The 27,437-nt window shown below is 46.3% G+C and overlaps 2 protein-coding genes, 1 non-coding gene and 1 pseudogene across 6 annotated transcripts in view; 2 read left to right on the forward strand and 2 right to left on the reverse strand.

The window, feature by feature from the left end:
- The window catches only part of MGLL (monoglyceride lipase), a 276,564-nt gene that overhangs the window by 16,323 nt on the left and 232,804 nt on the right, over positions 1–27,437 (forward strand). The window contains exon 2 of the mRNA XM_067755704.1: positions 14,945–15,081. The gene's annotated coding sequence lies outside the window, so the exon portion shown is untranslated. The remainder of the gene's footprint in view (positions 1–14,944; positions 15,082–27,437) is intronic.
- KBTBD12 (kelch repeat and BTB domain containing 12) overlaps positions 1–27,437 on the reverse strand; it is a 55,884-nt gene that overhangs the window by 5,344 nt on the left and 23,103 nt on the right. For all 4 annotated transcript variants that reach the window (XM_067755672.1, XM_067755674.1, XM_067755675.1 and 1 more), the window contains one exon: positions 12,060–12,257. In XM_067755672.1, the coding sequence (XP_067611773.1) occupies positions 12,060–12,257 (198 nt within the window). The remainder of the gene's footprint in view (positions 1–12,059; positions 12,258–27,437) is intronic.
- LOC137233156 (large ribosomal subunit protein eL28 pseudogene) lies at positions 12,866–13,376 on the reverse strand (annotated as a pseudogene).
- On the forward strand, positions 23,985–24,091 carry LOC137233227 (U6 spliceosomal RNA). Its single transcript, XR_010947386.1, has one exon. It is a non-coding gene; the product is annotated as a U6 spliceosomal RNA (small nuclear RNA).

The following is a 27,437-nucleotide window of genomic DNA, read 5'->3' on the forward strand; positions in this document are numbered from 1 at the left end:
CTTACGGCAAACTCCTTCAGCTTTTGTTTGTCTAAAAATGCCCTTTTTCACCTGCATTTCCTGAATGAACCTTCACTCCAAAAACACCAAAAAGTAGTCATAGCTGACACTCACTGTGTGCTTACAGTGGGCTGCGTGTGCTGTGCTCACTGTGAGCCGGGTGCGCTGAGATGTTATATCACATCACCCTGTGGGGCAAGCACCAGTTTACCCCTGTTTTCAGACTAAGGGTTAAGACTCAGAGGACCTGCCTACAGGCACACGGCTAGAAGTGGCAGAGCCGGAATTCCCACCCAGATCTGCGATCCTCAAAGCCTGTGCTCGAGACCACTGAGCCCTTTCGAATGAAGAAGGACGTGGTGGGACTGTGTTTCCTGCAGCTTGTTGATGAGGCAGGAGGAGACAGGCTCTGTGGGACCCAAAGCTTATATGACTTGGGAGGCCCTCTTTAAGGAACATGTTACAAAATTAGGTATGGAAGTGAGTATTTACTTTTTCCAGCTCTATTGGGGCACAGTTGACAAATAAAAATTGTATACATTTAAGGTACACGATGTGATGATTGAGATGTGCACACGCTGTGAAACCATCACCACAATCAAGCTAATTCACACACCCATCACCCCGCATGGTTACGTGTGTGTGTGTGTGTGTGTGTGTGTGTGTGTTGAGAACACTTAGCAAATTTCAGGTATACAATACAGTATTTTTTTTTTTTTTTTTTGTCCACGTGGCGCGGCTTGCAGGATCTTAGTTCCCTGACCAGAGACTGAACCTGGGCCACGGCAGTGAAAGCACCGAGTCCTAACCACTGGAACACCAGGGAATTCCCAGTGTTAACTAGAGTCACCAGCCATGTATTAGACCCCCAGAACGTCTTCACTTCATAGCGTGAGGTCTGTAGCTTTTGACCAGTGTCTCCCCATGTCCCCTCCCCCGAGGCCCTGGCAGTCGCCATTTCTGCGCTCTGCTTCTGTGAGTTGGATTGCTTTGGATCCCACGGGCGAGTGAGGTCACATGGTACTTGTTGTTCTGTGTCTGGATTGTCTCACTTAGCATGATGTCCTCCAGGTTCATCCTTGGGGGGCAAGTGGCAGGATTTCCTTCTTTTTTATGCTGAATAATATTCCATGGAATAGAAATATAGACACACCACATCTTCTTGATATCAGCTCCGTACAATACAACTCTGTGATAAAGGGAATGTTCTGTAATCTGCAGTGTCCAATACAGAAACCGCTAGACACATTTGAAGTGTGAGACTGAGGAGCTGATTTTTAACTTTTATTTAATTGTAATTAGCTTAAATTAAGAACTTACGTAGACATGAAGCTCAAAATCTTTTTTTCCTTTAATTTTTTAGAAGAAATCTTTTGGGTCTGTGACTTTCTGAGACAGGTGCCTCAAAGTCCATGCAGTTCTTGAGGATTTATCCATTTATCTTGTGGTTTGTGTAGTTTCTGTTTTATATGTCTCTGAGTTGTGTTGTTAAGTGCAAAAGGAATCATGCTTGTTGAGTCTGTTAAGAGTTCCTGGTGGCACCAGCAGACACGAATTCTGTCCGGCTTTAGCAAAGTGGGGATTTACTGGACAGAAGGTAGCTCGGCAGCTTGAGGGCAGCTGAGAGGGTTGTGGGTGGCCCAGTCAGGCTGGGGGCTCCCACTGGCCTTCTCGCTGCGGCTGCTGGCAGGCGTCAGTGCTGGAAACCACCATTCCCCGCAGAGCCCTGGCGGCGAGAGGCTGACGGGTCTGACCCAGGGGCCGCCCATCGAGGGGCAGATGTCCGGGACGACCGTTTCCTCTTCCTGCCCGTCCTCCTGTTGAGGTGGAGGAGCCTTCTCTGGCTCCTTTACTGCCGGTGTCTTGGAACATGTGTTTTACCACTCCCACACCTGGGTTTCTGTTTCGTTTTGTTTTGGTTTAGCTGGATGAAGGCTTGCAATGTCTTTATTCAGATTAATGCAGGCTGGGGCTTGTAAAATTTTAGAGTAGACGGAGTTTTCTTCATTAATTTTGCTTCCTTTCGCTCATTTCAGTGTTTATTGGGGAGACTTTTTTTTTTTTTTTTGCGGTACGTGGGCCTCTCACTGTTGTGGCCTCTCCCGTTGCGGAGCACAGGCTCCGGACGCGCAAGCTCATGGGCCCAACCGCTCTGCAGCATGTGGGATCTTCCCGGACCGGGGCACGAACCCGTGTCCCCTGCATTGGCAGGCAGACTCTCAACCACTGCGCCACCAGGGAAGCCCGAGACATATTTTTTTAAACGATGTATGGGTATTACCATCTTTCCTAGAAATCTCTAATTTACATGGAATGAAAATTACCGCATTACTGCCAAAGAAGTAAAGCAGGTAATGAGTGAGCTTTCTTGACTGGGAAGGGGAGAGTGTACTGAGTCGTCCCAGACTTGGGTGTGGCCGGGGACTCAGGAAGAAGCCACACCGGGGATCCGGGCTCCCGCCAGGACCGCCTGACAGGGCACACACTGCGGTGGGCCGACCCGGTGCTCTCCTAAACTCCCACCCTAACGGAGCTCAGAGAGCGAGCTGTGTACCTACCCGTGTGTGTGAGCCTGGGCTCGTGAAACGTTGTCCTCTCACAAGGAAGAAGAAACCGGTGGCCGAATTCAGTGTCAGCTCGTTTCAGTTCAGTTAACTCTCCAAAAACAGACACTTAATACAACAGCATCTTACTCACTCGAGGAGTCAGGAAACTCTCCCTGAGGCCGGCCGCCTCCAGGGGTCAGCAGTTGAAAACGTTATTTTATACGAAGCAAATAAAGAATTCGTGTAAGTGTTTGAAGATGAGAATGCCAAAGGCATGCTGTGAGTGTGGCAGACGCCTCAGCTGTAGCCCCACGTGCCTTAGGGCTGCTCCCTGTTGTTGGATATCCTCCAGTGGACAAACTTGAGAAGCGCCACCTTAGTCTAGATCTCATCGTACAATTCAGTGAGACTCAGAAAACTGAAAGCGTGGGATATTTTTTAGTCCCTTATAGAGTTTTTTTCGGTGCTCTTCGGTGAAATGCTGACTTGGGTTTTATTTATTGCAGAAATATTATTGAGGACATTTCCCACTGCCCTATATGAGGCTACGGGGAGAAATTCTCCACGTTCAAAAGCTGTGCCCCTCTAGCAGTGGTCTGTTCCCCTCTGAGGACACTGCACATCCGTAGCTGGGCGTGTGGTCCTTTCAGCTCTGGCCTGTAGAGGGGCCAGAGATGAACTGGTGCTCCTCATACAGCCAGTGCATGAGAGCGCTGGCGACTTTACCCCATCTGGCTTGCTTTTTTTTTCCTTTTTAAAAAAAATTTTTATTTTATATCGGAGTATAGTTGATTTACAATGTTGTGTTAGTTTCAGGTGCACAGCAAACTGAATCAGTTATACACACACATACACCCACTCTTTTTTAGATTCTTTTCCCATATAGGTCATTGTAGAGTAGTGAGAAGAGTTCCCTGTGCTGTATAGTAGGTCCTTGTTGTTTATCTATTTTATATATAGTGGTGTGTATATGTCTTTATTTTCCCTTCATCCATTTCCTGATTTTTTTTTTTTTTTTTTGGCTGCGTTGGGTCTTCGTTGCTGCACACCGGCTTTCTCTAGTTGTGGCGAGCGGGGGCTCCTCTTCGTTGCACTTGCAGGCTTCTCATTGTCGTGGCTTTTCTTGTTGTGGAGCATGGCTCTAGGCTCACAGGTTTCAGTAGTTGTGGCACATGGGCTCAGTAGTTGTGGCTCGTGGGCTCTAGAGCACAGGCTCAGTAGTTGTGGCGCATGGGTTCAGTTGCTCCGCAGCATGTGGGATCTTCCGGGACCAGGGCTCGAACCTGTGTCCCTTGCGTTGGCAGGCGGATTCTTAACCACTGCGCCACCAGGGAAGCCCCCTGATTTATTTTAATTTCTATCTTATTGTGTCATGTGCCTCTCTATAAGCTATGTCAAGTTCCATTGCATTTTGAATGAATAGGTATGTGAGTCAATCATAAATCATAAACCGGGTTACTGAGCACAGGCTGGCCTGGCCTGTCCAGCTGGTGGGCTTGTCCTCAGGTGGGGGTGTTACCTACCCTCTCTAGTGAGGTGGAGCCAGCGGTCAGCAAAAAGAGTGATATAGCTGCCCCCGACTGAAGCAGGAAGGAGAGGGTGATGAGTGTAACCAAGGCGCGACCGCAGTGAGCACCTCTTAGAGGAGGGACCCGGTTTGGGCAAAACCAGAACCAAAGCCACACGACCGTCTGAGGACGTGCAGTTGCCTCTGCGAACGAGGTTGGGATGGGGGGGAGTCCTTTGCAGCCCCCTGCGGTACATCAGCATACTGTAAAATCATGTGGCACAGAAACAGTCTTCCGCTGTCTGGAGATTCAATTAATTAATCAGAGATTTTATATTTTCCACCGATTGAAGGAATGGATGTACAAAATCACTTTTGATCAAGGGGTAATTGGCATCCCAAGTAATGACTATAAACAAACTTCTGAGTATTCTCGGCCTTTTTCTTTGCTTTGGCCGTGCTGTGCATTGCGCGGGATCTTAGCTCCCTGAAAGGGGATCGAACCCCTGCCCCCTGCCCTGGGAACGTGGGGTCTTAACTACTAGACCACCAGGGAATTCCCTGGGCTTATTTATAAGAAACATAGAATGTGTTTTACCCTTCGAGATACACAGGAGTTCAAATAGGAAATGGTGCTTTTGAGAAAATTAGTTTATTTTCTTTTTCTTAAGAAAAATACTTTAAAAAATGAGATTAAGCAAGTGGAAGGTCTGTGAGGTGAAATGATTTGATAAAGACCACTGTATTGGGGCTTCCCTGGTGGTGCAGTGGTTAAGAATCCGCCTGCCAATGCAGGCGACACAGGTTTGAGCCCTGGTCCGGGCAGATCCCACATGCCATGGAGCAACTAAGCCCGTGCACCACAACTACTGAGCCTGCGATCTAGAGCCCACGAGCCACAATTACTGAAGCCCGTGCACCTAGAGCCCGCGCTGCACAACAAGAGAAGCCACTGCAATGAGAAGCCTAAGCACCGCAACAAAGAGTAGCCCTCACTCACCACAACTAGAGAAAGCCCGCATGCAGCAACAAGACCCAACGCAGTCAAAAATAAATAAATAAATAAATTTATATATTAAAAAAAGACCATTGTATTTCATGTAAACATCAACACACTGGGATTCAGGTCTACTATTTTATTATTTTTTTTATGTTTTGCTCCTCTGTTTCCCCTTTCCTTCTTCTTTTTGGATTACGTGAATATTTTAAATATCCCATTTTAATTTATCTTGAATTTTTAAGCATTCTTCCTTGTATAGTTTGTTTTTTGGTAGTTGTTCTAAGGATTACAGTAACTTTTAAAAAAAATATTTATTTATTTATTTTTGGCTGCATTGGGTCTCTGTTGCTGTGCACGGGCTTTCTCTAGTTGTGGCGAGTGGAGGCTACTCTTTGTTGTGGTACATGGGCTTCTCACTGCAGTGGCTTCTCTTTGTTGTGGAGCACGGGCTCTAGGTACGCAGGCTTCAGTAGCTGTGGCACGCGGGCTCAGTTGGTGTGGCTTGCGGGCTCTAGAGCGCAGGCTCAGTAGTTGTGGCACACGGGCTTAGTTGCTCCGCGGCATGTGGGATCTTCCTGGACCAGGGCTGAAACCCGTGTCCCCTGCATTGGCAGGCGGATTCTTAATGACTGCTCCAACAGGGAAGCCCAGGAGTACAGCAACTTTTAACAGACTATTTCGCTGATACTTCATCACTTCAAGTGGGTGCAGGAACCCCCCTCACTTCCATCTAGTCCCTTAGCCTACCTACCCCATTACGTTTAATTGTCACCACAAGGGAGACAGCCCTCTCTGTGTAACACTAACCCACACTGAGAACACTATCAGACAGTGTTAAAATTTTTCCTGTCGACTGCCATTCATGTGCTAAAGAACTGAAGAGGAGAAAAATGTCCATTATATTTACCCGGGTATTCACTATTTCTCTTTGTCTTCCTGGATTCCTGAGGTTCCAAGTTTCTCAGCGATACCAGTTGCCTTTCATTTGAAGAATTTTCTGTAACTTTCCTTTTTTAGAGCAGGTCTGCCTAATACGGTGTATTACACTGATTAATTTTTGTACGGTGAACCAGCTTTTCATTCCTGGCATAAAGCCTGCTTGGTTAGAATGCATAATTCTTTTTGTATGTTGCTACATTCAGCTTGCTAGTATTTTACTGAGCATTTTTGCAACCGTATTCATAAGGGACGTTGGCCCGTAGTTTTCTGGAATGTCTTTGTCCAGTTTTGCTATCAGGGAAATTCTGGCCTCATAGAAAGAGTTGGGAAATGTTCCCTCCTCTTCTATATTCTGTAAGTGTGTGAAGAGTTGGTGTTATGAGCTCTGATCTTTTGGAAACATAATGTTGGCTTCCTCACTCTGTGCTGGGGGTGGAGAACAGAGTTTTTGATTCTGACTTTCCTCTGCTGAGTCAAAGAACTCAACAGTTCTGTCAAGAACTGTGAAGAGTCTTAGACTTTACAACACGAAACTCCTGGTCATAGAGGAAGGACGGGGTCGCTCGTAGCAACAGCAGCAGGCAGTGTGTCCGCATTTTAAAAGTACAGTTATTTGAGCCGCAAATCCCACAGGGCAGCATGGAGAGTGTCAGGCGACACCTGTACAACCAGTGGGCTGCCTTGTAGGACGGGAGCCCTAAGCTTAGGAACCGGAAGCTTTTATAATGGCCCTTGCGGTGGAGGGAGACACTGTCTCTCTTTTCTAAGGTTGTCTGCTGTACAAACACGCTTGAAAGGGTCTTCCAGAACAAAGGCAGGCAGTGTCTCTGCTCCCAGATGCTCAGAGATGCATGAGACCCACAGAGGATTACCTTCCAGCAGGCTCACCTGCTAATATTTTCCTTAATACTCCCCTCATTGTTCCTCTCTTACATGTACTCTATTTATGTATCTCAAATTTGCTTTTGTTTTATCAGTTATACACGCGCACGATTTAAAGAGCCAAACAGCTCAACAAGGTTCAGGCCTTAAAGATGGTTGTGTCCTACCCACCTCCCCATTTTCTGCCTTTCAACCTGGCTGATTCTTCTGGCACTGAACACTGTCATCTATAAATAACATATTTTATACTATTGCAACTTCTTTTCTTAAAAAAAATTATTTTCTTTATTTTTATTATTATTATTTTTTTGGCTGTGTCTGGTCTTAGTTGTGGCACACGGGATCTTCACTGAGGCACACAGAATCTTTAGTTTGCGGCACGCGGGCTTCTCTGTAGTTGAGGCGCTTGAGCTTGGTAGTTGTGGCACGCGGGCTTAGTTGCCCCGTGGCCCGTAGGATCTTAGTTCCCCGATCAGGGATCGAACCCACGTCCACTGGACCATGAGGGAAGTCCCTACTGCAACTTCTTGATTTCTCAGATGAAGCCATGCACTCCTGACTTCCACTGTAGAAAATGTGGTTTCAGCTTTCTTCCACATCCCCACCGTGTGTGCCCCACTCCCCCGAAGGGTTGAGGCTCCGTGTTTACCACTGACATGATTAGACGTGATTGTTAACAGTGCTATTCACACATGACCGGGTGACACACTCTCCTTTCCTGCACAACTGCTTGCTTCCTCTCAAGTCAATTGTTCTATTTTTGTTAGTTTTCATTGCTCTTCTCCAAGTGTCTAAATCTTGCAGAATATTAAGATTTGATCAGTTTTCTCTTCTGGAAGTCCCCTCCCCCAGAGCCTTTGACCAGCTGCCTTCTGAACTGGCTGTTCAGGCCACTGTACAAGCTGTCATCCCTGGATCTCCCCTCAGTATCCTTCCCTCCACTGTGTTTAATCCTGTCTCCTGGCCCCCTGTCCTCTAGTACTTGGCTTAGGTGTTCGTTGTTGGGAAGCAAAACCTAACAGAAGGGAGCACAGGAGATAAATTTTGGGAACATTGCATGTCTGAAAACGTGCTCCCACACTTAGAGGTTCAGCAAGCACGGAAGTATAGGTAGAAGGTAACTTTCCTCTAGGGTTTTTGAAGGCATTAGCTTAAGTTTCTTCTAGCTTCCAGTGTCACGTTTCCTAAGTGTGGTGCTATTCTGATTCCTGACACTTTCTACGAGATGAGTCCTTTCTCTCTGGCAGCTTTCAGGATCCTCATTTGTCCCCGGCGTTCTGTGACATTGCAGGGATGTGCTTTACTCTGTGTCCGTTTTCTTCCACTCTGCCGGGGATGAGGTGTTTCCTTTCAACTGGTAACTTTAGTTCTGGGAAATTTTCCTAATTTATTTCATGGATGTTTTGTCCCTCCAGTTTCTCTATTCTTTTTTTTTTTATTACTGAAATTCCTATTCAACCATTGGACCTCATGGACTTACTTTCTCTTTCTCTCATTTTCTATCTAATTACTTTTTGCTCTGCTTCCTGAGAAGTTTCTTCCACTCTACACTCCAAGTTTTCTGTTGTATATACAATTTCTGCTGTCATGTTTTTAACCTCCGAGGACGCATCTCCTCCTGGCACAGCCCGTTTCCTCCAGTTGCTTTTCTTCTTTTATGTTTTGATTTCTGTCTTTTCTGTACATGCTTTCCTCAAAGGTCTGATGAGCCCCAGCTGTTTGCTCATCTTTAAGAGAGGGATACCATGGAAGCCTTTTCCGTGAGGTTCTCTGTGGGGTGATTTGGCTTTGCCTTATTTTGGGGCAGGTCAGATTCCCAAAGAAGAATCTTCCTGTCTCCTGACTGGAGGTTATGGCTGCCCACGTCTGGGAGCCAGAAGACGAAGAAAGCTGCTGATCTCCAGATTCAGTGTGTAGCTGTTCTCTTCCGCTCCCTGTTTTTAGTACTGATTGCCTCCCCCACCCCCATCCTTAGCTTTGGTCTTTGCTGGGGTGCAGGAGGGGCTTTATCTCAGTGTCGAGGGAAGGGCAGGAGATTGGGCTCTTCCTGTCTTTCCGCTGTCCTCGTGTTTTCAGCGTCACCTTCATTCCCTCTTCCAGACTTGTCCACCCCCAAGACTCCCTGGAGTTCTGTGGTTTGTGCTTCCTTTTCCTGTTGCCAGGTTAGCACTGAACTGTCTCATGTCTGAGCAGTTATTCATCCATCTGCTTTCCTGCTTCCAAAATTGTGTTGCTGTTGCCCTCTCTCCTCTTTTCTTTGTCTGACTGTGTTCATTCCATTTACCGTCATTTTCGTGGGACATGGGAGAAAACAGAGGTGTTCAATCTATTTTAACCAATATGCAATTACTATGTTTATTACGTGTTTTGGTGTCTGTCTTTCCGGTCAACTGTTGAGCATCTCAAGATTGTAGCCCAAGTGCCTCTAAACAGTTTGTTTCAATACATTTTTATGGAATTAACTAAACAGATTAAAAGAGTACTTTCTTGACTGTGTTTTTTTGAGTAAATAAATGGGATGAGTAGGTTTGTGTCACACAAGGAGAGAAAATTCAGTGCCTGTTTTTAGGTCTGACTCTGAGATCTCTAGTTTGTAATGGGCACGCTATTATACAATTGTTCTGTTTTCCATAAAACCCCACTGTCAACTCACTTAGCTAATCCGGGACAATTTTCCATCTTAAAACCAAATAATTAAAAGGGACTTTGAGAGCTCGCACAGTAAATCCCTTTCCCTCTGGCTGGAAGCATTATTAGTCCATTACAGTTCCAAGAAAAGACATCGGCTCAGAGGGTGAGTTCAGGCATTCTTGAAAAACTGGGGATATCAATTCTTTAACTCAGTATTATACAAAGGAAAATAGGACAAGGAAACAAGACAAAAGAGAGTTATCTTCTAGATCCTTAGACACTAATTACCCCCCACTGCTCTGGAGGTCCTGAGGCCACCCTCTGTATTCTCTGCCCTTCTCTTCTGGTCAAGAGAAAGCCTGCAGCCAGGGGATGGAGAGCAGGCCCTGGCGGGGGGTGGGGGGGGGGCGGCGAGTGGTCCAGCACCTGGGCGCTCTCCTGTCTCCTCCACGGCCTCCTCACTCACGGGGTTGCAACAGGGGTCTTTAAAAGATCTCCTTGCCCTGCCAGGTTTCTTGCTACTGTGACAGGTTACTACCTTTACACAAGCATGTGATGTGTAATATAAAAGATATTAGAACCGTTAAAAAAAGTTTTGGAAAGTTCTCTGAAGAACAAATAGAGAAAGGAAAATTGAAGCTTCTTATCATGGGGACTTTCAAGAATACAAAAACCAGTAAATAGGGAATTCCCTGTCAGTCCAGTGGTTAGGGCCCCACGCTTTCATTGCCAAGGGCCCGGGGTTCGATCCCTGGTCAGGGAACTAAGATCCCACAAGCCGAGTGGTGCGGAAAGAAAAAAAAAAATCTAGTAAATAAAGCTCCTGTAGCCATTATCCAGCTTTCACAATGATCAACATTTTACCAACGTTGTAAAATCTGTTCTTGCCCCCCATCCCCATTCACTGTTTAAAAAATATTTGCTGGAGTAGATTAACACAAGTTCCAGACAGCATGTCATTTTCATCCATAAAAACTTCTACACAGTCTCTCATCGTTCATAACGTTTTTCCTTTTTCTTCCTCTTTCATATAAAACTACAATGCCATTATTATTGTGACCTAAAATTAGCCATTCCTTAATATCATCTAATACTCCAGTCCACACTCAGATTTCCCAGATTACCTGAAAAATATCTTTCTCCACAAGATTTGTTTGAATCAGGAGCCAGATAAGGTCCACTCATTGTATTTGGTTCATATACCTCCTAAGTCTCTCTTAATTCCTAATGAAAACTTTATTCTTTAACTTACATATAATTACGTGCTTTAAAAATGAAGGGAGGTGTATAGCAGGCCTGGTTTTGCTGCAGGGGCAGCTCTGTTTTAATTGGGCATGCTTCCAAAATTGTAAGTACTCCTGGGGCATGTTTTTCCTGGCTATGTCCTGGCCTAGTACTTCTATTAGGAAGGTTAGAATTAAACTGTTAATCATTTTTACTGTAGCTGCATTCTGCCTTACTTACTGATGCAACTAATCAAACTTTGGAGACAGTTACTTATTAAATTTGTGCATATTTAAAAATCTCCCTGGACTTCCCTGGTGGTCCAGTGGGTAAGACGCCGTGCTCCCAGGGCAGGGAGCCCCAGTTCAATCCCTGGTTGGGGAACTAGATTCTGCATGCCACCACCAACAGCCCGCATGCCTTGACTAAAAGATCTGGTGTGCCACAACTAAGACCCGGCACAGCCAACCAAAATAAATAAATAAACAAATATTTAAAAAAATAAAGAATAAAAATCTCCCTGTTACTTTAAAAAACTATAAATCCGTACTGTAGATTGCAATGATGGTGGCAATTAGATATGTGGAAGCTGAGTTTGGTAATAAACACGTAGATTAGGTATTATCTTAGAAAGCCTTTCAAGCAATTTATTTCTCGTGTCAGTAGTGGGGAGTAAGAGAGTTTTCCGAGGGCAGGATTTCAGTAAAGATCAATAAATGCAGAGCTAACCCCCCGTGTTTCTGGTCATCCCCCTATTTCCATGCGTTCTTCATATTTTTATTTATTTTTTAAAAAATATTTATTTATTTTGGCTACCCCAGGTCTTAGATATGGCAGGCGGGCTCCTTAGTTGCAGCATGTGGGCTCCTTAGTTGCGGCATGCAAACTCTCAGTTGCAGCAAGCATGTGGAATCTAGTTCCCCGACCAGGGATCGAACCCGGGCCCCCTGCATTGGGAGCACAGAGTCTTATCACTGCCCCACCAGGGAAGTCCCTCTTCATATTTTTAAATCTCTCCTTTAGTCCTACAATCTGGCATTAGCCTTCCCTCCCCCATTTCTCCTCTTGTCGTGTTCAACTCATGTGTATTGTGTGTCTGCTGTGTGCCAGACACATTACAGACCAGATCTCACTTAATTCTTATGACAGCCCGTGGAGGGAGTAGCCCCACTTTGTAGACGTGAAAACCCAAGGTCAGAGGTTGGTGAGTTGCCCAAGGTCACTGCTTTTGCCAGTGCCCCCTGCTCTTAGGATTGTTCGTTGGGTCAGTTAAGGGAGGTGAAAATTGACATCAAAGGAGGTTACAAAACATTTAAAACTCGACCAGTACCTGCTCCGTGGAAGCCCCCGCAGACGTACAGCTTCCCGTCCACGGCTCCTGCATTGGTAGAATTGGTGCGAAGTGAGAGCAGGGGGCTGGGCATGGGTGGGCCCTCCCTCCAGAAGTCCCCGTCCGGGTTGTAGATCTCCACCGTGTCAAGGCACTTCCGAACCTGACCCTTGTCTCGACCTATGCAGCCGATTCCACCTGCAGAGGGTGACACAGAAAGGAGGTGACCAGAGCTGAGATGTCCCCATGGGCAGTGCCCCCTTTCTGCCGGGTCTGTATCTCAGGCTCATGGACCTTGGTGTGCTTCTGTTGCCTGGTGCTTCTTCTGAGATAATTTGTAAGCAATGCTAATGTCTACTGTGGACTCCTTAGCCAAGGCTAATCTCGTTTTATCCATAGTATTCTATCTGTTTGTGCTCACCCATGAGGCTGATTCCACCACAGGCTTTATAACCTACAACATCCAACACTGGCTCACACAATGACCCTCCCTTTAGAGGAAGAATTTCCGGTTTGAATGTGAGGGTGACCTGGTTCTGACATCTGCCTTCCTGTTCGTTATGATTCCACAGACCTGGCTAGAGGGGCAAACATCCTTTCCATTCCCATCATTGCCAGCCTGTCTCTCCTTCTCTTCTTGTTTATTTTATTTTTTATTTTTGGCTGCTCCGCACGGCATGCCGGTTCTTAGTTCCCCGACCAGGGGTCGAACTCGGGCCCCCTGCAGTGGAAGCGCAGAGTCCTAACCACTGGACAACCAGGGAATTCCTTCTCCCGCTTTTTTTTTTTTTTTTTTTTGCGGCAAGTCAGCTGACAGCTTTATTGCATTGGGGAAGGGGACAGATTGCTCAGGAGCTCTTGGTGGGGCGGGTCCGCTGCCTCTTCACTGTCACAGGCTTCTGGCTGCTCAGGATGGCGCTGGCTCTGCGGATGGCAGCTATACGCAAATCCGGGCGATACTTGTTCTTTTGGATAATGTGCCGGCTGCTACTGAGGGTGGCCCGGGCGTTCTTGTTGATGGTGGTCCGCACATAAGAAGTGGCTGGCTTTCGCTGGCCGGATCTCCGCTTCATGACCACCACGACCCTTTTGCCGTCCGCCGCCGGCTCCACGCCCACAGTCTTGCGGTGAATGAGCCCGTTGTAGCGAAAGGAGTTGCGGGCCTTCAGGTTATTGGGTTCGGTGCTGTACGTCTGCTTATTCCTCTTGATCAAGAAGCTGGAGCAGTTCCGCATGACCATCCATTGCAGATGCGCGGACATGGCGGCAGCTCCTCTCGTGGCGGCGGCCGGATACGGCCTTCTTCTTTACTTAAGTGGCAGGAATTTTTCCCCATTAGAGCAGGGCCAATCTTTGGTAAATTTCAGGTTTGGGGGTCAGAGGGAAGCCCCAAACACAAATGCATGATGCGTCTTCCATTTTTGAGTGACACAGTTCATACGGTAGATATTCCCTGATTACCTGTTACTCGCAAGGCAGCATGCTCATGATGAGGAGCTGAGAAAGATGAGCGAGGTATGTTTCTTGCCGTTATTAAGAAATTAATGGGGTGGGCCCTTCCCTGGCGGTCCAGTGATTGGGGCTCCGCCTTCCCGTGCAGAGGGTGAGGGTTCGATCCTTGGTCGGGGAGCTAGGATCCCGTATGCCTCGTGGCCAAAACATCAAGGCATAAAACAGAATCAATACTGTAACAAATTCAATAAAGACTTGAAAAATGGTCCACATCCAAAAAAACTTTGAAAAGAAAAGAAATTAATGTGGTGCAAAGGGCCATATACACAAATAAACAGATAGCGACATCATGACAAGTACCTTAAAAGATACACATTACACTCAGAAGTCCAGAGACTGTAGCAAGTAGCAGAAATATCATTTACATAGTTGTGACTTTAAGTACAAGGCTCCATGGGAAAGTAATGGCATAAGAATTTCCAATCCGCTGTAATAAGAAGCACAAGTTTGTAAGTGACCTTTTTTGTACCACAATGAAAGGTCTTAAATGTCAGGGCTATATTTCCTGATCTGAAGCGTGGCTCCTGGGATGGAGGTGAATCCCCTGGAAGGAGAGACAGTCCTCTCTTCGGTGACCTCATTCCATGTAGACCCAATCTGGTGACCTGGTCAACACGACCAATCAAAGTTGGGAGAGTGCTGGCCTCAGGCTACCCTGGAGGGTCCTGGAAGGGTCAGTGCAGTGGGGTGTGGGTGAGGGCTTGGCTCTGTTGTTTATAGCAACACCAAGACCAGAACCGAGACTGCTCTCATCACATGGCCTTTACTCAATGTGTCACTTAGAGATTAATCACATGACACCTCGTGGCATTTCCTCTTTTGTGTTATTTAATTCCCTTTCCCATCGTCATGCTGGTCGGATGGTCCTTCCGTGCATCATCACATGGTTTCCTATCTTCCTTCAGTACTGCACCCCAGGACCTAGCACAGTGCCTGACATGTGCGGGTCTGGAATGAATGAACCAGAAAGTTAACTTTTCCTCAGCTTCCTCTGGCCTAGTGGATATGTTACAGGCTCACTGAGGGCAAAGACCACTTTTCACCTGTCTTATATCTCACAGTGCCTGACACATGGTACTCAGTGAATCCGAGAAGATTGATGGGAACAGCTTATTTTCACCCTGGTTGGGACTCACGCAGACATAAGAGGACTTCAGAGGGAACCTTTTTGTTCTCTTTGCCTATGGAGCCTGGCCTGTTTCCTGTCTCAGTACGAACCCAGGGATCAAGGCTATAAACTCAGGAAGCTCTTAGCTGCTTTCCCTTTTCCGCCTGGATAAATAATTTAGCCCGTTACCGTGCCAAGTCTGAGTAGCAGCGTTTCCAAGGAGGGGACACGCCGGCCTCAGTTAACTGCACACTCTTGTTCACAGGCCCTCTTCCAGTGTGGCGTTGGGGCAGCTGGAGGCTTCTTAGTCCAACAAAAAGTGGAATTTCCTATCTGTGGGGCAGGATGGGCTTAAAGAAGAGGATTTATCTTTAGCAGCTGACCATGGCAATCACCCATCAGGTAAGAACAAGATGATTTGGCTACCTGCTCCGTAAGAGATACTGTTCGGCTGGTTTGTATTACGAGCACTTTAGAAGACCAGTCAGTGGGGGCAAACAGATGAGATGCAAGTCGCTCAGAGCCAGTCTGGGCACGCCCAGCAGCCAGCAACCTGGGCGTAATCAGAAGTTCACACAAAAGCCCGTTAAGAAAGCTTCCCCAACATAAAGCATATAAAGAATGGGTATTATTCTCTCGGTTGTTGAAATAATTAGAGTGCTTGTCATTTTCGTTTCCCTTTTACTAAGTGTATTTAATTATAACGTTCAGCCTTTACGCTACAAAACTAAACTTCTACACAGGTACCCTTTCTGTTTGGTTGTCAGACAGTTCACAAGCTCCACTCGGGTGACACGGGCTTGCAGGCTCTGCCTTTGTTTCTGACCGCCCGCCCCTGAATACACTCTCTGTCTCACTTGGATGTAATTCTTCCACCAAGTACACTCTCAGCACCACTCTGTTACCAGCGACTTAATGAGCTTAAACTGAAAGTGAATGCTGATTAGATAAATAATCAAATAAAAGCATGGTCTTTATTAATAAGTCAGCACCAGCACGACAAGAGAACTCTTTTGATCCTGGGGTAGGATCAGCACATCTTTAGAATTTCAATGAGATACTTCATATCTTTAATTTACATGCCATCAGTACCTCTGCGCCTGACTTTCCTTTATTCAAAAACAGGCAAATAGAAGTTATCTTTGCAAGTCATACCCCAGTGGACCTCCAGTGCAAAATACATACTTTAGGTTTTTTTGGTGGGATCAGGGGGTGTGGATTATAGAAGAAGATGCCTCTCTCTCCTCTTTTATTTCTACCAAGATGAAGACCTGCTCTCTTTGTGTTTGGTGGTCATAGAATCTTTCCCTCTGCAGGGCGTGGGAGGAACCGTCTCCCCACACCAAGCCTGGCCGGGCACTGGCAGAGGGCGGGGGCGTGGTCCTTTCCTGACATCCTCTAGGACTTGCTGTCCATGGGGCCTTGAACACAGCGGGGCTGGTTCCTGACGTCCTTCTGCCTGCAGTCCTGCCTTCAGGTGGCAGGCTGCACCCCAAAGGGGAGGGTGAGTCTGGAGCAGTTCTCACCAGCTCCCAAAGTTGCTTGCACGGCTCAACAAGCTTTAATAATATATTCACTGTTGAAGGCTCCCGTGGGCCAGGGAAAAAGCATGTGGGCTTTCGGAAACAGAGCATGGTTCATATGCCTGTGCCACCACTTATAGCTGGACGACTTTGGTCAGTATAATTTCTCTAAGTCTCAGTTTTCTCATCTGTAAGTTTCGGATAATAATTGCAATTTCAAATTGCAAAGGTTAACTTATAGGTAACTATGTAAAGGTGGAGGAGGGTGAGGAGGATGGACATGCGCTGTAAACTATTCCCAAGTATGTGATGGGAATTTCCTGTTAGTTCTTCCCACGCACTCCGCGTGATGGTCATTCTTCCTCTCTCGTGTTCCAGAACATTGTGTAAGTGAAGCAGGGCTCACTGAAGCCTCTGGTCTTAGGTTTGCGTGATCTCAGTTTAACTGTCCGCTGCATCTATGATTGATGGCTGTAGGGGCGAAGCTCTCTTAAATGTTTACTTTGAGGTTGGATAGAGCAAGTGAGAGGCTGAAGGGCTGAGAAATAAGCTGAGCCTTCAGGTGGGGAGAAAGTTTCGCTGACACGATGGATCAGAGTAGTGCACTGGTCAAACATTCGAGACAGGTAGGAGCTGTCAGGTGGCAGCATAGGAGACAGTCACGCTAATATAATGCTCGCGACAATGTCCTTCTCACCCTGGTCGTCTGCTCTCTGGTTTTCGTCTTCACTCATTTCGGAGCTCCAGATTTGGAGCCTAAAGTGCTAGAAGACATGATCTAGCTTCTTGTCCCTTCTTAGGGCTCTCTTGGGTATTTTCAGAAAAAAAGCCCTTCAGGACAGGGTGGAAAGTAGGCTCATCTGCCTTTTACAAACTTCCGGGTCACGCCATAGGCCTGTCTAAGTGTGTTGGGCTCACAGGACACGGGTGGTGATGCTCTCTCGTGTGCGCACACCCTTTTCACCCACTAACCCCTCCCTGCCCTTCGCCAGCCTTTTCTTGCTAAGAAAACGTCCATCTGCATTCTGTTCGCTCCTCAAAACAGACGACCAGGAAAATCAAATAAAAGAGCTGAAAGGGCAGACCAAGTTGCACTGGCTAGAGCCTGGATTTGCTTGGTTTTGGAGGGAAACTCAAGTGCTTGAAATATCTTATCATTTCCAAGAGGAAATGTAGACAGTTGACCAGAAAGTTCTGGCACTGAGCCTTGGGTGCCAAATAAGCTGCAATTACAGAATCACTGTCCCATCTGTGGCTGATTCCGGATGACCCCTGGGCTTCCGTCCGGCCCAGCCCTGGGCCTCGGATTTCAACGCGCCTCGCCCGTCAGTTCTTTCCAATCCTGGGCTCGTCTTTCCCTTCTTTCTTGCCAATCCCACTTCCCCAGCCTGTCCTGCAGGTCCAAAAGCTGAGCCCACAGTGGGGGAGGGAGAGCCCGGGGTCGTGGTTGGGAGCCCGAGTGCAGATGCCACAAGTTCAGACTAATGTCACTGTCCCCATGCCTGCTCGTCACCCAGTTCTGCCGACAGGACCCCTCAGACATCTCAGGCCTGTCCCTCCCCCGTAGGTGTACAGAGCTTGGACGACCGGACACCGCACTGTGCCGTGCTCACCTTCCTTCCCCTCCCATCGCCCCCCGCCCTGCATCCCCAGCACCCTGTGCTCCAGGCTCTCCCAGCTGCCTGCAGTTCCCCAAGCAGTGAGGTTATTCATCTCCAGGACTTCGCTTAGGCTCGTCTCTGCCTGGACTGGCCTCTCCTCCCCAACGTGACAAACTCCTCTTTCAAGGCTCAGCTCAGTAGCCACCCCTAGGAAAGCCTTCGTATCTCTGCAAGCGACCATTCCCTCCTCGAGCCTCTGCTGCCCTCTGAACAGAGATCAAAATTCCTATAAATAGTGCTGCTCTTACTTATCTCTGTGCACGTTTCCCTATTTGATTAGGCTGTAAGTCACTGGAGGGCAGAAGAATGTCTAATTCACATCTGTATGCCCCATGCTTTTCAGCCGGGGCAGACAGTCAAGAAAAAATAACTGAGCGCATGAATGGACCAGCTTCTCACCTGCATCCCGGGTACTTTTTTTTTCTTCTTATGCTCTTTGTCAAAACAAAAAGTGATGACTAGCTTTCCAGAATGTGTCAAGCGCTGAGTCCAAACAGCTGAAAACTCACTTCCTGTCAGATAATAAATATTACCTTCTTAAGGATATAGGACTCTCAGTCCAGATATGGAGAGAAATTGTTGCTGTCTGTTGTTGGGCTCATTTTCCCCCCAGGTCTGCCCGCCTGAACCATCACTAACCTCCCTTAACTTGGGCTGGACATAACCTAACAGGACACAGGCCAAGTTTATACTAGTACTTCTCTCAAGTGACCCTGCAAAGAACCATTAATCAAATATATTCCACACCTTGGAAATGTAGACACACAAGATGTAAAGTATGAAGGCGAAGTATGCATCATTCTGTTCCCTGAGTTTCTTCTAAAGGAGGCTTGACAGTATGTGCTGAATAACTACTATAGAAAAAAGGTCTTGAGACTTCCCTGGCGGTCCAGTGGTTAGGACTCTGGTGCTTTCACTACCGGGGCCCAGGTTTGATCCCGGGTCGGGGAACTAAGATCCCACAAGCTGCATGGCACGGCCAAAAAAAAAAAAAGAAGATCTTAATAAGTCTTTGATATGTTTATCTTTTGTGTAAATAAAATGATTTACAGAAAGTGATAATTTGTGCTCATTTCTATATTTACCCAAGAACAGGTAAAGGAAGGGAGTAATTAAAAAAAATGATCACATGTATAAATGGATAAAGTAGTTGAAGATAATACATTTTACTCAAAATGACAGGATTTTAAAATAATTGATATCTTCTTCAAAACATCAAAGTTTTTCCATTTCAAGTCTTCATGCTGTTTTAAAACATATATTACGTTATTCCCCGCCGTAGTGAATTGACGATTTCAGATTTAACATTTTCTTAAGGATTCAGAAGTAACAATACAATCTGTTTTCACAATATGCTATGGACATAGATGGTTCTATACACTAGGCTACATGAAGACATACCTAAGATTTGCTTTGTTGAACAAAATTCTTTTTTTTTTTTTTTTTTGCGGTACATGGGCCTCTCACTGTTGTGGCCTCTCCCGCCGCGGAGCACAGACTCCGGATGCGCAGGCTCAGCGGCCATGGCTCACGGGCCCAGCCGCTCTGCGGCATGTGGGATCCTCCCGGACCGGGGCATGAACCCGTGTCCCCTGCATCAGCAGGCGGACTCCCAACCACTGCGCCACCAGGGAAGCCCTGTTGAACAAAATTCTTGCTATCGGTGTGGCTTTTAGCAATTTACCTCTTTTCATAAAAGCAAAGCATAAAACATGTAGTAGCACAGGGCTTTGGCTGTGTTCTCTTAAGCTTTTCTGCAAACATAAACAACAAGTCAGAGGCCTGGACAACATCCTCCTAAGACATTTCTCATCTATTCTCAGTAACATTATTATCTCTGTCCATCAGGGGTTTTCACACTGTAGAAGCTTCCGAACATTCTCTCATTTCAGCATCAAAAACACTTTAAACTTCTAGTTAGTTTTAAGCAATCTGTAAGCATGCTTTGGCTATCCACTTCATATCCGTACTACGTGTTAGAGAATAACAAGTTTAAGGTGTTTTTTCTTCCATAAGACACAGTCTACTGAGAAATCAAAGACAAATATGAAACCATTATAATACAGCATTGTAATTATACATTGATCGAATAGAGTGCAATTTCTCACTAATTGTCACAATGAAATGTGGAACTGTCCACTCTTTGTGAATTTGTAGGATGTCAGTGATGAAAATGACTAAAGCTAAGTTGTGATTTGAGAGCCATAGGCAAACTTTGGCCTCTGAGAGTACTTAGTTCTGGGTTCCCCACTGAGGGTGCCAGATAATCAAGGTGAAGCTCCTTCATAGGATGAACTGCAGATACATTTCATGGACACTGACATCAAAAACATGGTGAGTCATTTGGTGCAGTTCAAATCCAAGTCTTTTCTCAGAATAAACAGACACTGGCATTCCCTGGAGAACTTCTTTGGCCGTTGAAAAAGTACATTTCTTTCCTTGTTCAACCTGAGCTTAAGAAGTATGTCTCTAAGCCCAGAACGCTCTTGGAATGAGTTCAGAATGTACCCAACAGCCTGCTCTGATGACCTGTGAGTGCAGGATGCTCTGACCAATGGCCTGACCTAGCTTCCTGGAACACACGTGCTGTCCAAGGGAAGACACCTTCCCTCATTCATCTCTGGGTCTCTCCTAAAAGCCAGCTCAGGGCCCGATTATGTTCCATACATAGGCTTAGTCAATATTTTGAGCATATAAAACCTCCATTAACATGACGTCACCTCTTCCTTTCCTCACAGTATCAGTGTTTCTCAACGTGCAGTCCTGTGGGCATTCCCACCAGAATCGCCTGACGCTTCCCACAGCTCAGATCCCCAGGTCCCACTTCAGACCCACTAGCCCAGAACTGGCCAAGGGTGAGGGCCAGGAATCTGCCATTTTAATGAACAGCCTGGGTGATCTGAGGCAAACTTATATTTATTAAAAAACTGTTTGGAATTTTATGTATTTATTTTTTAATATTTATTTATTTATTTGGTTGCACAGAGTCATAGTTGCGGCCGGCGGGCTCCTTAGCTGTGGCATGTGAACTCTTAGGTGCAGCATGTGGGGTCTAGTTCCCTGACCAGGGATCCAACCTGGGCCTCCTGCATTGGGAGCGCAGAATCTTCACCACTGCGCCACCAGGGAAGTCTCCAGAAATTTATCAAAAGAAAGAAAAAGGAAAAACCTTAACCATGATGAAACTTGGTCCTTGTATCTCACAGCATAATTCACCTCTAGACTGATCTCTGACACGCATTTACTGCAGTAACTGGAACCCTCTGTGTAACCCCCCTCGTGGCGCGCGGGGGCAGAGTGCTGTCCGATGGAGAAAACAACACCCGTAGCCGCGTGGGGAGACTTGCTATTAGCTGGCTGCTCGGACAGGGAAGTGAAAACTCCCTGCTTTAAAAAATTCTCCACAAGGCCTGTAACTCTGATGATTTTTGAGGCTTTTGCCCTGATGGAAGAGCAGGATAGAAAGGTCAATTCAGTCACCTGACGTTTGTAAGCATCCATCACATGGAGCAGGCCTGGCAGCTGTCAGAAGAGACACAGACAAGAGGGAGGCAGGGTGTCTGCCCCTCGATGGTCCCAGGAGCATGGGGAGGGCCACGGGCAGAGGCAGAGCAGCCTTGCCAAGAACAGTGCCACTAATTCACACAAACCACCTCGAGGAGATGGCGTTTCTGCCAGACCCTGAAGGATGCGTTGTCCAGAGGCAGAGGCTTAAAAGCAGAGGGAAGAGCGTAAACAAAGTGCAGAAGGGAGGCTTGTTCAGGAATGACCCTCAGAGCCCAAGGCTGGGGCTGGGAGGGATGTGGCTGCAGAGGCCGGCTGGGGCCAGCCTGAGAAAGGTCTAAATGTTTCCACAAATAGATTCCGGTGCTCACTTTCTATATTTGACTTCGCCTGACCTGTCAAACTAAAGCAACTTCTGAATACAATTTGACTTTTTTAAAACACTTGATGGGGGGGCTTCCCTGGTGGCACAGTGGTTAAGAATCCGCCTGCCAATGCAGGGGATACAGGTTCGATCCCTGGTCCGGGAGGATCCCACATGCCGTGGAGCGACTAAACCCGTGTACCACTACTACCGAGCCTGTGCTCTAGAGCCTGTGAGCCACAACTACTGAAGCCCGCATGCCTAGAGCCCGTGCTCTGCAACAAGAGAAGCCACCACAATGAGAAGCCTACGCACCGCAACGAAGAGTAGCCCCCGCTCACCGCAACTAGAGAAAGCCTGCGTGCAGAAACAAAGACCCAATGCAGCCAAAAATAAATAAATTTTTATTTTTTATTTATTTTTATTTTTTTTTTGCGGTACGCGGGCCTCTCACTGTTGTGGCCTCTCCCGTTGCGGAGCACAGGCTCCAGACGCGCAGGCTCAGCGGCCATGGCTCACGGGCCCCGCCGCTCCGCGTCACGTGGGATCTTCCCGGACTGGGGCACGAACCCGTGTCCCCTGCATCGGCAGGCGGACTCTCGACCACTGCGCCACCAGAGAAGCCCATAGATTTATTTTTTAAAAAATAAAATTAAATGAAATTAAAAAAAAAAGGTTTTTAAAAAAACCCACACTTGATGGAAACGCCAAGTATATTTACGAATGTACATTGTCGTTTCAGAAGCAAGCATAATATATTCAAAAGTGTAACTAATACTATGAGAGCTGAAGTTTTATCTCACAGAAACATTTTTCAAAGAGAGAACCCCGGTACCATATTCAAATCGGTATTTTCATAACAGAGCATCAACAAGAGCTCACAATTGGGTTTGATGAGGTGGAGCCCAGAAGGTTCTGTGTTTCTCAAAACTTTACTAGTAAGAGTCTGCATCTAATTCGTTTCCTACTTGATTCTTCATAAAAGTAGGATTGAAAGCCTTCAAAACGAGGAGTTAACGTTTTCTCATAGCAATAGGATATATTAACCTAAAATTTTTTGGACTATCTTTTTAAAGAACTTGTTTTAGAAGATTAAGACATATTTTGGATTAAAGTAGTTTGTCTCATAATGAGCTCTCATGGTACAAATGACAAAAGATCTTCCTTGAAACACAAAGCATCTTAAAATGCATGACCTTGAGCAGCACCCTTCTCCTCGGTCTACTACCAGAGGATTTCAAAGGGTTCTGTCATCAAGACACAGCCCCACTCTTTCCTGCTGTCCTGAGAAAGGGCTACCCGAGAAAGCTCTCAGAAAAAAGTCAAAATGGAAACCAGCCCATTTTAAATACCTGGGTTTTTAGTAAGGGCCTCATTTATTCATAAGGCTCATATAGACTCTTCAAATTATTTTAAGCTTTCCAGAAACCCGCCAGAAGAGCCAACTGCAGCGTGGGGAAGCTGGTAAAGTGCACACGTAACTGCATGAGCAATAGAACCACTTTAAGCAAACGATCTAGGCATATCTTTTTCTGCATTTTGAAGAAGGAAATATATAGTTTTCCAGGAAAAACCATCCAATAGCTGACTAATACACCCCTTGCTAGTTTGCCATAATTCCAGAAATCATTTTCATCTAAATTCAGATTACTCATGGTATCTGTGATGACATGGTTTTCAAAAACAAGCATTTCCACAATGAAAATTTAGCGCAGATTTTAACTGAGGCCAACATTCTTAAATCTTTGCAACTCAAATTAAATTAGGGTCAGCATTAGCCAGAGGGTCCAGCAGTCTGACGGGTTCACCTTTAGTTCCCAAGGAAGAACACACCCTAGGCAATATTTTAAGAGTCCCTCCCCACGCAGAAGTGCAGGCTGTGTGAATGTGCACTGGGCCATTGTGTGTGTTTGCAAGGAGGGGAAGCGAAGAGAGTAGAAAGAGACGGTCCTTAGACTCCAAATGCATGAGGACAGGGTGACCCCAGCACAAGGACGGCCCCTCAGTAGGCTGCACGGCCAGCACAGAGACCTGTTGAGGATGGAGCTGGAATACTGCAGGCTGCTAAAGGAAGATTTTGAGCATTATTAGGGCACTAGAGTGGAAAAGGACCCCTTGCCACTTATTTCAGTAATAATAATCCCTGTCATCATCACTTATCGGGCACTTAAATGCCTGGCACAGCGCCCATCTCTCTCAAGTGTCACAACTGTTATCAGCGTCCTCATTTCATGAATGAAGAAGACAGACTCAGCACTCGCCTCGGCAGCACAGGTACTAAAATTGGAGCGATACAGAGAGGATTAGCGTTGCCCCTGCGCGAGGATGACACACACATTTGTGAGGCATTCCATATTTTTATAGCTGATTCACTTTGTTACAAAGCAGAAAGCAATTATACTCCAATAAAGTTAAAAAAACAAAAGAAATGATGGTCCCATCAGCCAAACACCTTTGAAAAAAAAAAAGTAAACAGCCTCAGAGAAGTGACCCAACTTGCTTAAAATCATGGGGTGTGGGCTTCCCTGGTGGCGCAGTGGTTGAGAGTCCGCCTGACGATGCAGGGGAGACGGGTTCGTGCCCCGGTCTGGGAAGATCCCACATGCCGCGGAGCGGCTGGGCCCGTGAGCCATGGCCGCTGAGCCTGCGCGTCCGGAGCCTGTGCTCCGCAACGGGAGAGGCCACAACAGTGAGAGGCCCGCATACCGCAAAAAAAAAAAAAAAAAAAAAAAATCATGGGGTGATAATAAGTTGCAGGGATAGGATTTGTCTGCAGGAGGACCTTTATTTTAAGCAAAGAAGACACCTGGGAAATCTTTGTATAGATGGAATTAACTCAAAAGTTTTTTTTTTGTATTTTGGCTGCATTGGGTCTTCATTGCTGTGCGGGCTTTCTCTAGTTGCGGTGAGCAGGGGCAACTCTTTGTTGCGGTGCGCGGGCTTCTCATTGCGGTGGCTTCTGTTTGTTGTGGAGCATGGGCTCTAGGCGCGCGGGCTTCAGTAGTTGTGGCACGTGGGCTCAGTAGTTGTGGCATGCAGGCTCAGTAGTTGTGGTGCGCAGGCTTAGCGGCCGTGGCGCATGGGCTTAGTTGCTCCGCGGCACGTGGGATCTTCCCGGACCAGGACTCAAACCTGTGTCCCCTGCATTGGCAGGTGGATTCTTAACCACTGCGCTACCAGGGAAGCCCTTTTTTGTGTATTTTTATTCTTTATGTCTCTGATGATATTTTTCTCTCTATTGTCTTACTGAGGGATGATGACCATTGTAACTCTGTTACTTGGCTCTCCCAAACTGTCGCTTGTGCAGCTAATTGGAAGTATGATATAGAGAGAGGCTACACGAATGTTACCAATAATGATACAATACGAAAATGAAAAACAATGTCCTTGCACTGACACAAAGGGATTACAGTTTTCTTGGGATGTAATAGTGACAGTTTACCACGAGCCCTAAAGACAGTCTACCTATGGCTCCACTGAGGCTGATCACATCTCTAATGCAGCCCCCTGCTTCTCTCTTCCTATGTGTGAGCCAGGCGCTGGGTACCAGTCCAGGACCAGGACCAGTTGTCCTATCAGCCTATTAGTTAGACACTGTGTCTCAGTGTCCATGTCCCAATACCCTCAGGGGTTTACATCCTCTAACAGAGCCTGAAAGGACAGGGCGAACACTGGTGGAGTAGAATCCTGAGGCTAACCGTCCCATGCATGGCTGCTCTTCAACTCAGGGGGTCCTCAACAATTTGTCCGCCGCTTTGGCTGATGTAGAAAAGAGTAAACCAAACAGTTAAAATTCCTTTGCCCAGATAGTTATGGAAATCAGCAAAGCCTTGGATTTTTCGGTTGCTAACCAAGGGGAGTCTGTGCCATTGCTGACAGTTCATTTTGTACCTGGATCAACGCCACAGATGAGGTACAACAATTTCTATCCACGCAAAAAGAAAAGTGGATTATCAAGGAAGACTATCAAGGAAGACTCAGGCAGTTGTTGGGATGTGTTTTCATGGTCGGACCTGGAAAAATCCAGATGGTGCCTTGAGAGTGTCCTCCACCTCCTCCGTGTAGTAATCTGTTACGCTTGTATGTTGCACAGCTTGATTTGTTTATCCAGAGTCTTAAATCTACAGAGCCACTGTCCTAACAAATGTTCCAACAGATGACTTAGAGACAAAACCAGAATGGACTTATGCTGATGGACATGCAAACTGAAAATCAGACCCACAGATAAAATCTTGTATTCAAGGAGAAATAAGCACAGTAGAGGACATCTGGATCACACTCACGGTCTCTCCTTTTGCTTTGGCTGATAGAAGACCAAAGGGGAGAGTGAGAAAATATAAAAGGTCTGCACCCCTAAGAAAAAACTATTTTTACTACAGGTATTGTAACAAGCCAACATCAGAACTGGTTTTCAACCTGATTAATCAGTCGGTGACAACCTGCTTCAGTGAACTTGACTCTGGAGCAGCCGGTTAGCTGGAGCCTTGCCCCTAAAGACAGCCAGTCAGAAGCTGACTCATCTCTGACCCCTCTGCCGAGGCTGACTTGACACTCCTGCCTCTGCAACGAACACAAACCACACGTCTAAGGTTGACAACACCCCACTCCCACCTTTGTGACAACACTAATCCAAAACAAACTCCTGCCCACAATCTTATGATTATCCATCTGCTTTGCCCAATGAGAAGGTCTCTGACCAGCTAACCCTCCTGCACGTAGGTGAGCAATAACGTCAGCGCTTTTGATTTCAGATGCTGGGCAGTGGTCTTATCCTTTAACAGCAGCCAGTAGTCAGCATTTAATTGAGAAACAGACCAAATTCATATTCACTGGTGAAGTGAGATATTAGAGCATTAAAGTAACTCCATGTAATCTTTCTCTGCCACATTTGGACTCATCCTGTTCCTGGTGCCAAGTGTATCATTCTCCTTTTTCTTCATTTGACTAATTCCTACCTGTGGTGTGAGTTAGTTAGCGTCTGCATAGGTGTTACCATGTGTCCACATAGGTGTGCACTTAGCCCTATGTATGCACGGTTATCTGTCTGTACCTTGTCCTAGGCCATCACTCCTTCTGGGCTCAGTGTGTGTCTCCCATCCCTGGGTCCTCAACACTCAGCCCAGGGTCTGACAAATCTTATGCCCCAACAGGTATTCGTTGAATCAAACTGCAGTATGATAAGAAAACGCAGTATCTCTCTGATGGAAAGTATTAGTCTCTCTGACACCCATGTTACTCAATTGAATTGTACCTGTTATTTTAAAAGACTTACTTTCCCCTGAATTTTTCCTCCCTTCAATTCTGAGAAGACCTCTCCTCATTTTCACTCAGCTCCTAAATAACTGTTTTCACTCAGGAGTCTCTTGATGCTTCTTCTCCCCTCGAGCCCAGGGCTCTTGCTACCTCCTTCTTCCTACTTCTTTCAGTGTATAATTTTGAATTTCTACACTATATTTTCTCTCCTCAATATGTGTGTTTCCCCCACCCCTTTACATTTTTCTTACCTTAACAGCATGCTTTGTAATTTTAATTTTTAAAATTTTTTTCATTGTGGTAAAAAACCTTAACATGAGATTTACCGTCTTAACAAAATTTTAAGTGCACGATACAGTATTGTTCCTTTTTTTTTTGCTGTGGTGTGAGGTAATGGGCTGAACACATTTGATGGAAGGTTCATCTTTCCCCACTGAAATTGCCCTGACACCT

Source organism: Pseudorca crassidens, chromosome 10 (genome assembly GCF_039906515.1).
Source record: "Pseudorca crassidens isolate mPseCra1 chromosome 10, mPseCra1.hap1, whole genome shotgun sequence".
Lineage (NCBI taxonomy): Eukaryota > Metazoa > Chordata > Mammalia > Artiodactyla > Delphinidae > Pseudorca > Pseudorca crassidens.